Source organism: Neoarius graeffei, chromosome 22, assembly GCF_027579695.1.
Source record: "Neoarius graeffei isolate fNeoGra1 chromosome 22, fNeoGra1.pri, whole genome shotgun sequence".
NCBI lineage: Eukaryota > Metazoa > Chordata > Actinopteri > Siluriformes > Ariidae > Neoarius > Neoarius graeffei.
Window position 1 is genome coordinate 33,964,549 of NC_083590.1, and position 17,330 is coordinate 33,981,878.

Genomic DNA, 17,330 nt, shown 5'->3' on the forward strand with positions numbered 1-17,330 from the left:
CGTTTTACGCTACTGATTAATAATCAAAACTTTATGTGGCTGATGCTACAGAAGAAGGGGTTTATGCGCATGCGTCTACTTCTTCTATTGTTCTGGTGTCTCCGATGGGACCGTCTTATAGCGCACGTAGAGGTGTGGCATGTGTATTGCATCGTTTTCAGCAAGCGCTGCGTTGCCATATGAACCTGATATTTTACTGATCCGTTGCCCATGTGGACGCAATATTTTTTTTTAAAAAATCTCGCTGCCGTTGTCGTGTGGATGTAGCCTGACACACACTCCTCTGTCGCCGCACTACACATGCGTAGTGACAAGTGAGCGAGCAAGCGTTAAGGGCCTCTGTTGAACCTATTGTAAAATAAAGCACATCAACAATCTGTGATCAGAGAATTACTTTGGTGTTTGTATTTGGCGTTTGTACTGGCGTGGTTTTTTTACTTTTCTTTGAAGTAAACTTTTTTTTTTTTGACTGGGCAGCCAAAAATTAAGGCTCGGCGGCGCATTTATGAGTCGGCGGCGCATTTATGAGTCGGCAGTAATAGCTCTTCTAGCCGTTATGACTCGGCGGGCCACCGAGTCATTAACGATAGTGGAGAACACTGCAACAGTGTTAAAAAGTTTCACTTACGCATTTTTTCTCTCCAGGTTCTGCAGGTTGCCTTTTATACTGTTGTAAGCTGAAGCTCTGGCTTTCAGATCGTAATCTATCTGAGTCACTTGCTGCAAAAGAGAAAGGAATATGTTAAACGTGCTCTCTTATGATAAAAATGTAACAAACCACAATAGGAATAAACCTTTTTTTTTTTAAATTTACCTTTAAACGGCGCTAATACACTGTCGTATAAAAGTGCAGGAACTCGTTGTGATTTATATGATATGAAGCCGATCAACTCTTCTACATAAATTTACACACACACACACACACACACACACACACTCAGGAACACGAGTGGGATACGAACGTCTTTTTCCTCCTGAATTTACAGGATTTTCATGAATACCAAATTTCTTGTGGAACAAAATTGATGAATAAATCTGTTCATATCCAGCTTGATAAATGAGGCCCAATATGAGTGTGCTATTTGCACATTTAAAGTGCGTATCACGGGTAAATTCAGGAGCGAGATCAATGTAATTCTCCCATTTTATATTAAACTTTGGTCAAATATCGGTCACATTTTGTGCAATTTTTTTACCTTGCGCAATACCAGAAAAATTCAGTTGAAATCAAGCCATTTGAGGCGAATTGGTCCGCCTCTGAAAAAACTTGCCATTTGGATTTCCTGGGAAATGTTGATTTTCGTGACGTCGCGTGCGGGACGCCTCCTTCTGAATCCTACGTCAGCGCTGGTTTGTTTATGAGAAAACGACCTGGTGGTTTTCTGCAAATTTCTTCAACGTTATCACGTAATTATTAAAATGGTTAACAGATGTATCGTAGGAGGGTGTAGCAACACCAATCATGATGGGATTAGTACTCATCGTTTTCCAAAAGACCGGACAACGAGAGAGAAATGGGAGCGCTTGGTCTACACAGGCTGTGCACTGAAACCGTGCAAAGCTCTCGCAGCCTGCTGGCGCTTCCGCAGGTAACGTCACGAATCTGGCTCCAGACTCCCTTGGGATTTTTCCAGACGCGTTTTGTTATTTTATTTTTTTCTGCTGTAGACAGATGGCCTTGTGCAAAATTACCCTTCTGGATGAGTGTGTAAAGGGACATACTTTCATATATATATAAAAAAAAAAGAATTTGGTCCAGGATATGCACTTTAAGCCATAACACACACACACACACACACACACACACTATACACTTGGTTTCAATCATTACTTTTAGCCAGGTAAGACAAAATGCCTTTTTTTTTTTTTTCACAAGTAGGACTATCCGGTAGTAAAAAGTTGGCCTATGACCTCACCTTCGAGATGATTTCGGAGATGTTCTTCAGGGACTGTTTGATCGGATACTTGGCCATATCCCACTGGAACCTTGTGATGTAGGTCATTAAATCAACTACATAAAAATAAAAATAAAAATCAATAAGTTCTGACACAGTCATTGTGTAGATGAGATGTAAAAGATGTTATACAACTTTTTTTTTTAAATGAGTCTACCACTAAGTCTAATTAAAAACAAACAGTTGACTAGTAGATTACTATTAGGAGCTGATCTCCTGGGATTTACACACACACACACACACACCAGTTTCTCGAGTTTACACAGAATGGTGCGAAAAACAAAAAACACTGAGTGAGTGACAGTTCTGTGGGTGGAAATGCTTCATTGATCAGAGAGGTCAGAGGAAAATGGCCAGATAGGTTTGAGCTTTTTGGCCAGGAAGCATATAGTAACTCATGGCAACTCTTTACAACCGTGGTGAGCAGAAAAGCATCTCAGCATGCAATGGCAGAAGACCACATTGGGTTCTAAATCAGCCAAGAACAAGAATCTGAGGCCATCAAGAGCACAAGCTCAGACATTTGAAGACAAGAAAGACCACGGTTATTGGGTTTTTTTTCCCCCCAATCTTCAACTGTCCATTTTCTGAGAGTTTGTACTCAGAACAGCCTTAGATTCTTGTTTTTGGCTGACAGAAGTGCAACCTGATGTGGTCTTCTACTGTTGGACTTCAGCCACCTGAAGGTTTGCTGTGCTGTGCATGCTGAGATGCTTTTCTGCTCACCACGGCTGTAAAGACTTGCTATATCCTTCCTGGCAGCTCGAACCAATCTGTGGTAGGTTTCCCAAAAGCTTCTTAAAGGAACAGTCCACCGTATTTCCATAATGAAATATGCTCTTATCTGAATTGAGACGAGCTGCTCCGTACCTCTCCGAGCTTTGCGCGACCTCCCAGTCAGTCAGACGCGCTGTCACTCCTGTTAGCAATGTAGCTAGGCTCAGTATGGCCAACGGTATTTTTTGGGGCTGTAGTTAGATGCGACCAAACTCTTCCACGTTTTTCCTGTTTACATAGGTTTATATAACCAGTGATATGAAACAAGTTCAGTTACACAAATTGAAACGTAGCGATTTTCTATGCTATGGAAAGTCCGCACTATAATGACAGGCGTACTAACACCTTCTGCGCGCTTCGGCAGCGCATTGATATCTGAGCTCCGTATCAATGCGCTGCCGAAGCGCGCAGAAGGTGTCAGTACGCCTGTCATTATAGTGCGGACTTTCCATAGCATAGAAAATCGCTACGTTTCAATTTGTGTAACTGAACTTGTTTCATATCACTGGTCATATAAACCTATGTAAACAGGAAAAACGCGGAAGAGTTTGGTCGCATCTAACTACAGCCCCAAAAAATACCATTGGCCATACTGAGCCTAGCTACATTGCTAACAGGAGTGACAGCGCGTCTGACTGCGTCTGACTGACTGGGAGGTCGCGCAAAGCTCGGAGAGGTACGGAGCAGCTCGTCTCAATTCAGATAAGAGCATATTTCATTATGGAAGTATGGTGGACTGTTCCTTTAAGGCCAAGAGGGTCTTTAATTACCTTCTAAGATCCATCGTCAAGCTAACATGGTTTTCCCAAACAACACCGTAGCCCAAGTGGTCCTCAAGTTTGCTCTGAATTTACGATGGACCCGGACCACTCGTTCAAAACAAAGAGCGACTCGCTCACAGTCAACGGGGGAAACGTGTTCAATCTGCTGATGGAGTTCAATTATTTTTCTAGTACATCGAGTTAATTATTAAATAAATATACACAAAACATTATGAATATATTTCAATATGTCATGGAATTACGTTTGGATATCGGAATGTCACATTGATATCGCTCCATTTTTAATAACATTTTAACTCCATTAGGCGAGTGATTATCTAATTTGCTGTCATAAATGAGCACCTGTAACATTTTGCGTGTATGTGTGCACACATTATATCGGAGGTCAATTCAACCTCCTTAGGTAGAGACAGATCAAAACCTCCCTCCCTCTGTTACCCCTTTTCCACCAAATCAGTTCCAGGGCTGGTTCGGGGCCAGTGCTGGTTCACAACTCGTTCAACTTCTGAGCCAGCTGAGAACCAGTTTGCTTTTCCATCGCTCGCGGTGCCACGTCATTACGTTGCTGTATACGTCATTACGTCGCTACGTTTGCATAAACCTTGGCGCGAATATCAAAGCAAAAACAACACGGAAGAAGCAGCAGCAGCAGCAACAACAACAATAATAATAATAATAATGGATGACTTCGCGTTTGTACAGCTGCTGCTTCTCGCCGCTTAAAAATGGCGATCTTTCGCGGTCTTGTTATTGTTGTTGGTCTTAACAACTCCGCCCCCCCGCTGACGTAAGCGGTTCTTTCCTCTGGCCCAGCAGAGAGCTGGTGCTAGCCTGGAACCGGTTTTTCTGGCCCCAGAGCCAGTTCTTTGTCAGTGGAAACAGAAAACCCGGTTCCAAACTAAGCACTGGCCCCGAACCAGCCCTGGAACTGCTTTGGTGGAAAAGGGGCATCAGTGTGTACACATATAAGGAAGAACATTGCCAGCTCACAGCATTGCAGAGAACAGTTGAAATAATCCTGACTGCATGTTTCGGTAACAGTGAAACAAGCAAGCCAGACTCTTAACCTGGGTTAAAAAAAATTTTTAATCTAGTTCATAATTTCCAACCTAGGCAAAATTTTGCATTATCTAAGATTCTTAAAGGTGAATTTTATTGTGGGGACTCATTAATAAAACAAAGGGTAGGATTTTTAGGGGGTTCTCAAAAGAACAATAAATCTATTTTTCATCATTTCTTTTCTCTCTCTCTCTCTCTCTCTCTCTTCCATCCAGTCCCCCTCCGTCTACACCTTCCTTGTATTTCCTCTCGCCTGTCTGTCTACCTGTTCCTATCTACCTAAGGGTAGTATCTCACTGGGCTGCGACAGCCTGCGCCTAGTTGGAGACACGACAACTGCGATAAAATATGCGAATTAGCGACAATTTTCACTTGGAAATCACACTGAATTGATATTCGCATATTTTATCGCAATTGTCGGGTCTCCAACTAGGCGAAGGCTGTCGCAGCCCAGTGAGATACACTCTCGCTTCCTGTCTCACGGAAACTGACTTGAGAAGGGTTCGTGACGGCTTTGCGACACCAGCGACACATTTGCGGCTATTTTGAGTGAAATTTTGTCGCACGAATTTTTTGAACATGTTCAAAATTTCAGCGACGAAGGAGCGACACTTTGCGCCGAAATTGAGAAGCCCCGCGAATGTTTCAAGACGCTTTTGAAACTCTCTCTCGCAAATGATGTTCGCAATTTGTTGCAGCCCAGTGAGATACTGGCTTAATTAGGATTTTTTAAATAAATAGCTTTTTTCATACTTAACCAGGACTCGAACTCAGAACCTCCTGATTCTTAACCCAACACCTTAAACACTAAACCAATGGAAGAAGTCATCTATATTTTGAATTTATTAACGAGTCCAGTCTTATTATATCAGCAAGTAGTTTAAGGGCGGCACAGTGGTGTAGTGGTTAGCGCTGTCGCCTCACAGCAAGAAGGTTCGGGGTTCGAGCCCAGTGCCTGACGGAGGCCTTTCTGTGTGGAGTTTGCATGTTCTCCCCGTGTCTGCATGGGTTTCCTCCACAGTCCAAAGACATGCAGGTTAGGCTAATTGGTGGCTCTAAATTGACCGTGAGCGCGAATGGTTGTTTGTGTCCGTGTCAACCTGCCCCCGTCAGCCACTGGGCTCGAACGCAGAATCTTCTTGCTGTGAAGCGACAGTGCTAACCACAACACCACCGTGCCGCCCTTAAACCACGACACTTGCACGGGGAACAAGTTTACTTAATTATTTCGTTTATTATTTGCTCATTCTTCCGTGTGAACGTTTAATTTAAAAAAAAAAAAAAAAAAAACACTTGGAATAAAATAAATATTGCCCAAAAATGTAAAAGAGTTTCAATTATTAATTACCACATTATATATGTAATGCTTAATGACGATACAATATATTAACATTTTAAACACTATATTTCATTGTTTTTTGGTAAAAAACAAACACCATGTGACCTCATCGACTGAATTTAGCAATGCCTTATATCGAGGGCACGCACTGCAAAGAAGCTCTCCGTCATGTTGCTCTTCAGACTCCTTCTGACGAGTGAGTTCGGGAAAACCACGTCCAGAGACAACGTTCATAGCTTCAGAGCGTCTCTAACTCACTCTTTAGCCCGAAAGGGCAACGTTATTGGGAAACCTACCCCTGACCATTTTCCTCTGACCTCTCTTATCAACAAGGTGTTTGTTTCCACCCACAGAATGTTTTTGGCACCAGTCTGTGTGAACTCTGGAGACCGCGGTGTGTGAAAACCCCAGGAGATCAGCAGTTTCTGAAAGACTCAAACATTTGGTTCCAACAACCATGCCGCAGTGAAAGTCCCCATTTCCCCAGCTTTCAAAGCCAAAGTTACTGGTGTTCAATGATTGAAGAGATGCATTTAATATATTTTAAAAATATATATCAGCTTAGTTTATGGTGCTTCAAAGGTTCACAAAAATATAGATGTGACCTGAACAGAATTTGAGTGTTACCATACCATAACCCTTGTTATCACTACGTTCAGACTGCACCCTGAAACGACCCATATCCGATTTTTTTGCCCATATGCGACCTGTATCCGATTTGTTATTGACAATCTGAACGACACAGATCCGATTTTTTTCACATGCGACCCAGGCCGCTTGGATATGTGGTCCTAATTCCGATGCATATCCGTTATTTTCACATGCGACTGCAGTCTGACCGGACAGGTCGCATTCATGCGACCTACACGTCATCAACAAGAGACAAACGTCACTATTCTGCGTTGGCTAATCCCGCCTCTTTGGTGGAAAACAACAACATTTGTACAGTTTTCAGAATTTAAATAGACTTTTATAGAATTGATCAAGCTAATGGTGGATTTGGTAGGGACCTGGATGTTGATCTGTTCGCCTGATTAAATAAAACAGTTTCTATAACTGATTTATAACTTAAACCATCCTGTATTACAAGATTATAAGATTGTTCTGGAAATTTCCAGTAATTTGACACCTTCGGTCTCATTAGTCTGCTGCCCACATTAATCAGATTACTGTGTGAGTTCCACCGGCGCCACAAAAACCACATCGCCAGGTCTCGCCTCATCTCCATGCTTTACTTGCAAACTTGAAGCGTGCGCTTTTTTTTGTTTACGTATTACGTAGATGTGCTTATTACGTGTCAATTTGCGCATGCGGGACACTTTTGGGTCGTTTTCCGTTCATATTGGAGATCGCATACAAGTCTCATATAATTGGTAATGTGAACGGCCTAACAAAAAAATCGGATTTCACAACAAATCGGATATGGGTCGTTTCAGGTTGCAGTCTGAACGTAGTGTATGGTGCATGCCCTTACCTCCATTGGCCAAAAGATTTTCCAGGACTTTATCTCTGCTATCCTCTAAAACATCAGCCATGTAGTGGGCTACTTTCTTCACCACACTAAGAGAAAACACACACCAAGCCTGGTGTCTTAAAGTGATAGAATTTGTATGCTTTTTCTCTGCAGATGTAAATAAAAGTCAAACCTTTCCACAAACGAGTCCAGTTTGGCGAGCTCATCGGACAAACCTACGAGCACATCCAGCGTTCCGACCTGTTCAGAAGCACACAAGTTTAGCCTGATGCATCACTGTGCGCAAGCTCCAGCCCTCGACATATTCCAACCGCAACAAGACATAAAACAGAAACTGCGTCACCTTGAGGTCTGGAATAGTGAACTTGGTGTTGGTGGACAGATTGTTGGCGCGAGTGGTGGCTGCATTCATTCTCTCCCATGTCTGCTGACAGGTCTTCTCACCAGGAGCAGAGATCAACCAGAATTCTGCCATGACTCCACTTCAGACAATACACCAAACCACTGGACATTCACATGAACACAGAACGAAGATATTTTGTAGAAGCAAAGCAGAACTTCATGAATGTGGCTTATAGCTTTCATGGAAGTTACCACACAACATCAAAAAGTTCATATAACAGCACTGTTGAATTGTCATATTCGATTGGTCAGAAGGTGTTGGTTAAATTTTCTACAACAGCAGCTCTTGCTGTACTCTCAGAACAAAGTGCATTATTGTACCTTTAGAGAAACGATGACTTGTCACTGGGGCAGTACCCTCTAAGGTACTTATCTATACCCTTTATATACACTGCTCAGGAACATACATGTACCTTTTTGGCCCTAAAAAGGTACACATCGTTACCTTGAGATCCAATAATGAGCCAGAGGAGGTACATTAGTGTAGACTGTACCTTGGGAGACAGAAATGGACTCCAATTGTACCCCTATTTCTGACAGTGTAGTGTTGTACAGAGATTGAGACCGGTCTCAAGACCACTTTTTGAAGATCTTGGCCTTGTCAGAATCAACCACATTTTTACTCGGTCTTGTCTTTTCCACCAAATCAGTTCCAGGGCTGGTTCGGGGCCAGTGCTGGTTCACAACTCGTTCAACTTGCGAGCCAGCTGAGAACCAGTTTGCTTTTCCATAGCTCGCGGTGCTAAGGGAAGCCACGTCATTACGTCGCTGTATACGTCAGTTACGTCGCTACATTTGCATAAACCTTGGCACGAATATCGAAGCAGAAACAACACGGAAGAAGCAGCAGCAGCAACAACAACAACAATAATAATGGATGACTTCGCGTTTGTACAGCTGCTGCTTTTCGTCGTTTAAAAATGGCGATCTTTCACGGTCTTGTTATTGTTGTTGGTCTTAACAACTCCGCCCCCCCGCTGACGTAAGCGGTTCTTTCCTCCGGCCCAGCAGAGAGTTGGTGCTAGCCTGGAACTGGTTTTTCTGGCTCCAGAGCCAGTTCTTTGTCAGTGGAAACAGAAAACCCGGTTCCAAACTAAGCACTGGCCCCGAACCAGCCCTGGAACTGCTTTGGTGGAAAAGGGGCAATAGAGGACTCTGGACTTTATTTCAAGACAGGTCAAGACCACAACTGCGGGGATTTCACTAAATTGCCTGTGGACAGTTTGATTTATTTGTTAACATTGTTACTGTGATTGGATATAAAATTTCCTGCTTCAAATGCAACCAATAATGTGGCTCACTGCTAATTTTAAATTTCCGTTACTGTTTATGGCCGTCACCCCTCCCCCACCCCCTTTACATACACTGGTCCTGGTCTTGACTCAGTCTCACCTTGCTTTGGTCTTGGTCTAGACTTGGTCTCAAACCCTCAAAGTCTTGGTCTTGTCTCAGTCCAGTGTTGTAGTCGAGTCACGAAACCTCAAGTCTGAGCGTGCAATTATGCATTCAGAAAAGACTATTCATATGGTAACGTTATGATAATCACTTTCACTCTTTCGGTTTTGATTGGTTTCTCTCAGCAATGCCCACTATAAACAGGATAAAATCAGTCAGACAAAGTTCAGGCTATTTGGAGGTAAAACTTGTTGCGAGATGGCACACAGGTTTTCTATGCTTCGGATGATTCAGGACAGCGATTCAATTCATGATTCATTTTACGATTCAGGACAGCGATTCAATTTCAGGACAGTGAATCAATTCATCATTCAGTTCTTGATTCAGGACAGCGATTCAGTTCAATCTTGAGAACTGCGACACTGATGATGAGCAGTGCCTTTTTTTTTTTTTTTAAAACTTCAACTCGATCCAGCCCAAGATAAACTCGAGTAAGTGTAAATATTTCTTCTATTTCTGATGAGCAGATCGGTTGATATGCATGCGCTGTAGTGCAAACACAGGAAAAATGACTAAACTGTTTACCAGAGTTAAAAGTATTTTCCTCAAAACAGTTAATTTTGCTCTATTTTGAGTTTAGAGAGTAAAATTTGGAGTTGGAGTGGGAGCAAAATTACAGAGTAATTGTGTAAGAGAGTAACAGAGTAGGTTGTGGCTCTGAACTGAGTAAAATAGTACAAGAGTTAATTTCAAGACACACTGAATAGAGTCAAATACCAAAATAAAGTCAAATACCAGATAAATGAAGATGCTGTAAAAATAAGTTTTAGAACTGTGTTGGAATATGTGAAAAAAAACAAACAAACCATGACCTTACCCATTGGGACTTGACCTGACAGGACTGAGTGTTAATCTGTTGGGATTAAGAGTTGGCAGTGGGAGGGGTTTTCACTCTTTTCATTGAATGGAATGGAAATTTTTACCCTTCTCATTGAATACCCCTCCCACTGCCAGCCCTTTATCCCAAAACAATAGGACAATTTTTTGATGGCAAGTTAATTGTCCAAATCAATGGAGCAGGTTTAAAATTTTTGTGCTTGATCCATTCCTAAGACTGAACAGAATCACCTCAAGTGATCAAAACAGTTCAACACGATGGGTAAGGTCATGTTTTTTTTCCCCCACACGTTCCAACACAGTTCTAAAACTGCTTTGTACATCTTCATTTATCTGTACTTTACCAAAAAAAAAACTATCATGATATACAAAGTACAGAGATATTACTGTAGCTGAACTTGTGCTGAATACAAAAAAAAAGTCATATGACTTTGAAAATACTGCTTAGATTTCTTGAAATTGACAACAAAATCAGAGCACGCCAAAATCATTAGAGTGCCAGAAAACACCCGCAGACCCCAGAGGGTTAAAGAAAAGTTTGAGTTGAGTCTAAGAACAAGACTCCACCCGCACCATTTGACGGTGGCTGTTGCTGCGTTTATGTGAAAGCGTCTCTGCTACTGTGTTGGACTAATGTTCCTGCTCGACCGCCCCGTTTTAGTTAACAGACTACAGATAAAAAGCTTGCTCATCGCTCAGCAAGCCCCGCCCACTATCAACAGAGCAAATAACATGAGAAAGGGTTAACACTAGCTAGTTCATCACTCAGCAAGCAAGCCCCGCCCACTATCAACAGAGCAATGAACACAGTGCGTCACTTCCTTCTCTGGGTGGAGTCTTACCAAATGGCGATTGAAGTTCGAGGTTGTCCCTGTCGTCTCCTCGATAGTTCTTCTACATATGGAACACACAGCAGTGCATTTTTTCCGACTGCACGAGAAGTCTGTATAAGCAAAGCGGACAATCCTAGCAGCGTTCTCTCCATGCGCCATTAACGTTAGTTTGTTCCTGAACATGACGTATGAACAGGTGAATGTGCATTCTCTTACATAAAATTAGGATAAAAGTTAATGTAGATATAAAATATCTTATGCCAAATTATTATGGCATGTTACAAAGAATAAAGAAAAAATCTGAGTCCTCGTCTCCGATTTACGAGTCCAAGTCATCAGTGCTCAAGTCAAGTCACGAGTCCTTAAAATTAGGGTACGAGTCAGACTCTAGTACTACAAGTCTGTCCCAGTCTCAATACATTCTGGTCTTGGTTTAGGTGGTCGTGACTACAACACTCGCTCTCGCAGTAGTGACATGTACTTCACAGGGACACAGAATCTAAACCTAATTTTAAAAAAAAATCAAAACAGGCTGTGCAATATGGCGAAGTTTAGAGGTGTTTATTTCGCATTTGTAGAAGGACTCTCCAGTATTAGTGAAGAACGGAGACCTTTTTGCATTTTCTCGGTCACTGTGACATGACAAGATGCCTTTTTATTATTAATTCCGAGAGAGAGAGAGGATGGTGAGCCAGCAGCTGTTTGCAACCCAAGTGATAACAGGAACTAACTTGTTTCACAGACATTAACACTAAATATAACTAGAAATGGAAACGAAAACTAGAATATGAATAAATCAGAAACCAGAATTGTTGGCAAATCAAGATGAATAAAATACTTTCAAACATGTTATTCTTGGAAAATAATCATCTTCGTGGTGGTAATGGATCATACATGCGTTCTTCATTGTTTATTTTCCTCCAACACCACATCCTGAAGTGTTTTATTTACATACTTAATTACAGAGGAAAGAAACAAATTTTAGTCCAACCCAATTTAAACCTGCAAGATGATGGTGGGGAGGAAAAAAAAAGAGTAAATGAATGAAGCAGAATTGTTCCTTCTTAAATCATCATCTTTTCATAACCTCTATTGTCCCTTTTCAACCAAAAGGGAATGGGTTCTTGAACCGGTTCCATTCAGGATCTTTTGAACCTTTGTGCCAAGCAACCCGGCCCACATGTTCACCAGTTTTGAGCACAACCATTGTATTCAAGGATGCATCATGAACGGAGTAAACAGTAGGGGCAAGATGGCGGTGTGTACTGATGACCTCAGAGCTTTTGTTCTGTTTTTGCCGATATTTGTTTTCGGTCCTTTTTTTTTCCTGAAGATGTCCTTTTCTATTGCGTTCTCATTAGTTGCTGCACTTTGTTTCCTCTCCAAACTAGGAATGTTAACCGATGACTGTTTGACCGGTGGTTGACCGAATCAACGTCAACCGGTTCATTTTTTTTTGGTTGTCGGTTAAAAAAAAAAATCAATCATTTTGAAGCTGCCAATTTTGGAGCGGAGAACCTGGAATTCTGTGTTGTAAACGCTTGGGGCATGCCATGCGGTGTAAGGACGACAGCTGACAAATCAGAAACACCCATTCAGTCATGTCCCGCCCTCCCACCCCAGTTGAAGACAGCTGACAAATCAGAAACACCCATTCAGTCATGTCCCGCCCCAGTTGAAGACAGCTGACAAATCAGAAACACCCATTCAGTCATGTCCCGCCCCAGTTGAAAACAGCTGCCACTCGGCGAGAGAAAAAAGTGTAGACACAGGCTGTTTAGCTTACAAATTACTATTCTGTTTTTTTTTTATTATTATTAGAAGGCACATGGAGTTTAGTCCTGCCTTGGCCAGTGCATTCTGAAAGTATGTTTCGGTCTGTAGCCAACAATGCATGTTATTGCAGATCATATCTCTCCACACAAACTAAAGGCGCAGATGCCGACTTTTCCACGGCTGAATCATGCAGATCCGATTTTTTTTTTAGGGGGGGGCGTTGGAGTGTCTGAATAATTTCATCAGAGTAAATTCTGTATTAAAATTACTAAATAAGCAAATGCCGTTGAAATTATTCAGACACTCCAACGCCCCCCCCCCCCCCCAAAAAAAATAGGATCTGCACGATTCAGCCGTGAAAAAGGCGGCATCCGCCAAAAGGCGCGCCGTTTGCATCCCTGTTAAACTCATAGGTTAACCGACTTTAACCGGCTAATGAGGCTCTGTGGTCGGTCAAGATTTTTTTTAGTTTTCGCCATCCCTACTCCAAACTAATGACACGCCCATTTATGTTATCACGGTTCACAATGGAAAAACCAGCTATATTTTGTTAAGTTTGTAGGTATCGAAATCAGAGGGCAGAAGCATAGTGTGGAGAAAGGTAAACCAACAGTGGGACCAGCTGTGGGATAACGAAACAAAAGGGAGACATTTGCACTCAATCCAAAAGAAAATAGGTATGTTGAGAAGCAAGGGATCAAACCGTAAAGGGGAAATAATAATCAGTAGGCTGAGGATTGGACACAGCAATCTTAACAGCATACTTAACATCATGGGAAAATATCCAACAGGTTTCTGTGATCAATGCCATGAAGTTGAGACAGTTGAGCATATCTTTACATCATGCAAGAAATCTAGGTACAAGAGGAAGAAATGATGACAGAACTACAGAAAATAGGACGGGTAGAGGACAGTATTAAAAGTATATTAAAATATGGAGACACTGCTAAGGGGAGGCAATGGTTATTTAAATTTTTAAGAACAACTGGACTGGAAAGACGGCTTTAAGACGAAGTGACAAGGACATAGGAAAAAAACCTGTAGATGACAATAATGCAACATTGTGGATGCCAGCTGCTGTAAAACCTCAATGAAGAAGTTGTTTTTAGGTTCCGAATTCATTTGTTTTTGGTGTCAGGTCAGAGTCCTGGAGGACCTTGCGACTGGTAACACTGTAACCCAGTAGTACCTGCCACATGGATGGGTGGTCAGCATCTAAACCAGCTCCCCCGCTGGCGCAATACCAGTGAGGAAGGCAGCATGACACCCAGCAGGATGAAAAACAAAGACCTGTCAAAGGGTGGATGAGCTCATCCAGAGCCAACAGCCATCACATCATGCAAACCCTGGGTTGGGTAGGAATGGCGACCCCCATCCAACACTAACTACATAAAGTCAACATGGTTCAAATCCACAAGACAAATCCTATATGCCTGCCAGCTCCGGGAGTGAGCAGGAGCATAGTGATGAGATCAAGTGCATGCCCCAACAGGCTGGATGACGCCTTACCCCCAATCAGTGTGGGCGAGCTAATGCCAATCAATGTAGAAGTCCCAGAACAAACCTTTTGAAAAGCAAGAGGAAGGTAATAATTTCCACAATGAACAGCAGATTGATTAGAGAGCCACAAAGACAACTAGAATTGGCCGGGGAAACCCGAAATAATGATGATTTTTGGTCGAAATGCTGTGAACGGTTCAAAATCTGGTGCGCAAACAAGAACAGAACCCATTCCCTCTTGGTTGAAAAGAGGAATACATGGATTGCCAATGTGCCACCCAACCCGATCAGCTCAGATGGGGTTGGGGGACCCAGTGGTGGCACACTGGCAATGCCGGGGCTTGAGCCGGCTCAGATAGGGTTGGGGGACCCAGTAGTGGCACCCAAAATAATGATGATAATGATGATGATGATGATGATGATGATTTTTGGTCGAAATGCTGTGAACGGTTCAAAATCTGGTGCGCAAACAAGAACAGAACCCATTCCCTCTTGGTTGAAAAGAAGAATACATGGATTGCCAATGTGTCACCCAACTCAATCAGCTCAGATGGGGTTGGGGGACCCAGTGGTGGCACACTGGCAATGCCGGGGCTTGAGCCGGGTCAGATAGGGTTGGGGGACCCAGTAGTGGCATCCAAAATAATAATGATGATGATTTTTGGTCGAAATGCTGTGAACGGTTCAAAATCTCGTGCGCAAACAAGAACAGAACCCATTCCCTCTTGGTTGAAAAGAAGAATACATGGATTGCCAATGTGCCACCCAACCCGATCAGCTCAGATGGGGTTGGGGGACCCAGTGGTGGCACACTGGCAATGCCGGGGCTTGAGCCGGCTCAGATAGGGTTGGGGGACCCAGTAGTGGCACCCAAAATAATAATGATGATGATGATGATGATGATTTTTGGTCGAAATGCTGCGAACGGTTTAAAATCTGGTGTGCAAACAAGAACAGAACCCATTCCCTCTTGGTTGAAAAGAAGAATACATGGATTGCCAATGTGCCACCCAACCCAATCAGCTCAGATGGGGTTGGGGAACCAGTGGCGGCACATTAGCAATGCCGGGGCTTGAGCTGGGTCAGATAGGATTGGGGGACCCAGTAGTGGCACCCAAAATAATAATGATGATGATTTTTGGTCGAAATGCTGTGAACGGTTCAAAATCTGGTGTGCAAACAAGAACAGAACCCATTCCCTCTTGGTTGAAAAGAAGAATACATGGATTGCCAATGTGCCACCCAACCCAATCAGCTCAGATGGGGTTGGGGGACCCAGTGGTGGCACACTGGCAATGCCGGGGCTTGAGCCGGCTCAGATAGGGTTGGGGGACCCAGTAGTGGCACCCAAAATAATGATGATGATGATTTTTGGTCGAAATGCTGTGAACGGTTCAAAATCTCGTGCGCAAACAAGAACAGAACCCATTCCCTCTTGGTTGAAAATAAGAATACATGGATTGTCAATGTGCCACCCAACCCGATCAGCTCAGATGGGGTTGGGGGACCCAGTGGTGGCACATTGGCAATGCCAGGGCTTGAACCATTGATCCTCTGATCAGTAGCCCAGAGCCTTTACCTGGTGAGCCTAAATGGTAACTAAATGGTTTAAATGTCCCTGGAGAGGGGTTACAGTGGACGGATGGTTGATGTTTTACACCACTGTGTCCCTGTTGCTGTTTAAAAGTATTTAGGAGTGTCTATGAGCCTGTATTTATAATCACATTTCCCTATTTAATTCCTCAAACTGTAGCAGTCACGAGTTTCCTGAGCACCAGGACTGCATGTGTGCTAACTGTAGGCGCAATTGCAATTCTATTCAACTCAATTCCCAGCAGCAGAGACTGGAACATGCCCAGTGTTCAGTTACACCGAATCCACACTCAGGAAGAGCTCAAACAAATATCAACACTGAACCCAACCTTCCTCAAACCCCCCTTTACCTGCACACAGCTGAGTTTGGATATTTCTTTAGACATACATACCGTTACAGAGATCAGCAGCGTGACTTTAATAAACCATACCGCGTTGTGTTAATAATAATAATAATAATAATAACTTCTGCTATTTAACATAAGGCGCTCGTGCTGTTCTTCATGAGGTTGCTGTTCACAGGCGCTTCTTCCCTGCAGCGACACTCACAGTCAGCTGATCCCTGGAGGTGTGTTCACTCGGGGAAAGGGCTGCGCAGATTTACTACCCTTTATTATCAGGATCAGAATCAGGTTTATTGCCAAGTCCATTCTCACATCACATCACACATCACATTATCTCTAGCCGCTTTATCCTTCTACAGGGTCGCAGGCAAGCTGGAGCCTATCCCAGCTGACTACGGGTGAAAGGTGGGGTACACCCTGGACAAGTCGCCAGGTCATCACAGGGCTGACACATAGACACAGACAACCATTCACACTCACATTCACACCTACGCTCAATTTAGAGTCACCAGTTAACCTAACCTGCATGTCTTTGGACTGTGGGGGAAACCGGAGCACCCGGAGGAAACCCACGCGGACACGGGGAGAACATGCAAACTCCGCACAGAAAGGCCCTCGCCGGCCCCGGGGCTCGAACCCAGGACCTTCTTGCTGTGAGGCGACAGCGCTAACCACTACACCACCGTGCCGCCCCAGTCCATTCTCACATACAAGGAATTTGCTTTGGTGGTTGGTGCTTGAGGGGTGGTACGGTGGTGTAGTGGTTAGCACTGTTGCCTAGGTTAATTGGTGGCTCTAAATTGACCGTAGGTGTGAATGTGAGCATGTGTCTGTGTTAGCCCTGCGATAACCTGGCGACTTGTCCAGGGTGTACCCCGCCTCTCGCTCATAGTCAGCTGGGATAGGCTCCAGCTTGCCTGCAACCCTGTAGGACAGGATAAGCAGCTACAGATGATGGATGGATGGATACAAGGAATTTGCTTAGGTGGTTGGTGCTTGAGGGGTGGCACGGTGGTGTAATGGTTAGCACTGACGCCTCACAGCAAGAAGGTCCTGTGTTCGAGCCCAGTGGGCCTTTCTGTGCGGAGTTTGCATGTTCTCCCTGTGTCCGCGTGGGTTTCCTCCGGGTGCTGTGGTTTCCCCCAAAGACATGCAGGTTAGGTTAATTGGTGGCTCTAAATTGACCATAGGTGTGAATGTGAGC

At 43.5% G+C, this 17,330-nt stretch overlaps 1 protein-coding gene across 1 annotated transcript in view; it reads right to left on the reverse strand.

Moving 5' to 3' along the window:
• atp6v1c1b (ATPase H+ transporting V1 subunit C1b) overlaps positions 1–16,335 on the reverse strand; it is a 49,930-nt gene extending 33,595 nt beyond the window's left edge. Inside the window, exons 1-6 of the mRNA XM_060904752.1 lie at positions 16,175–16,335; positions 7,730–7,890; positions 7,559–7,626; positions 7,387–7,472; positions 1,917–2,011; positions 629–720 (exon numbers count right to left, since the gene is read on the reverse strand). Coding sequence (XP_060760735.1) covers positions 629–720; positions 1,917–2,011; positions 7,387–7,472; positions 7,559–7,626; positions 7,730–7,861 — 473 coding nt within the window. The 5' untranslated portion in view covers positions 7,862–7,890; positions 16,175–16,335. The remainder of the gene's footprint in view (positions 1–628; positions 721–1,916; positions 2,012–7,386; positions 7,473–7,558; positions 7,627–7,729; positions 7,891–16,174) is intronic.
• Positions 16,336–17,330: the final 995 nt, after the last annotated feature.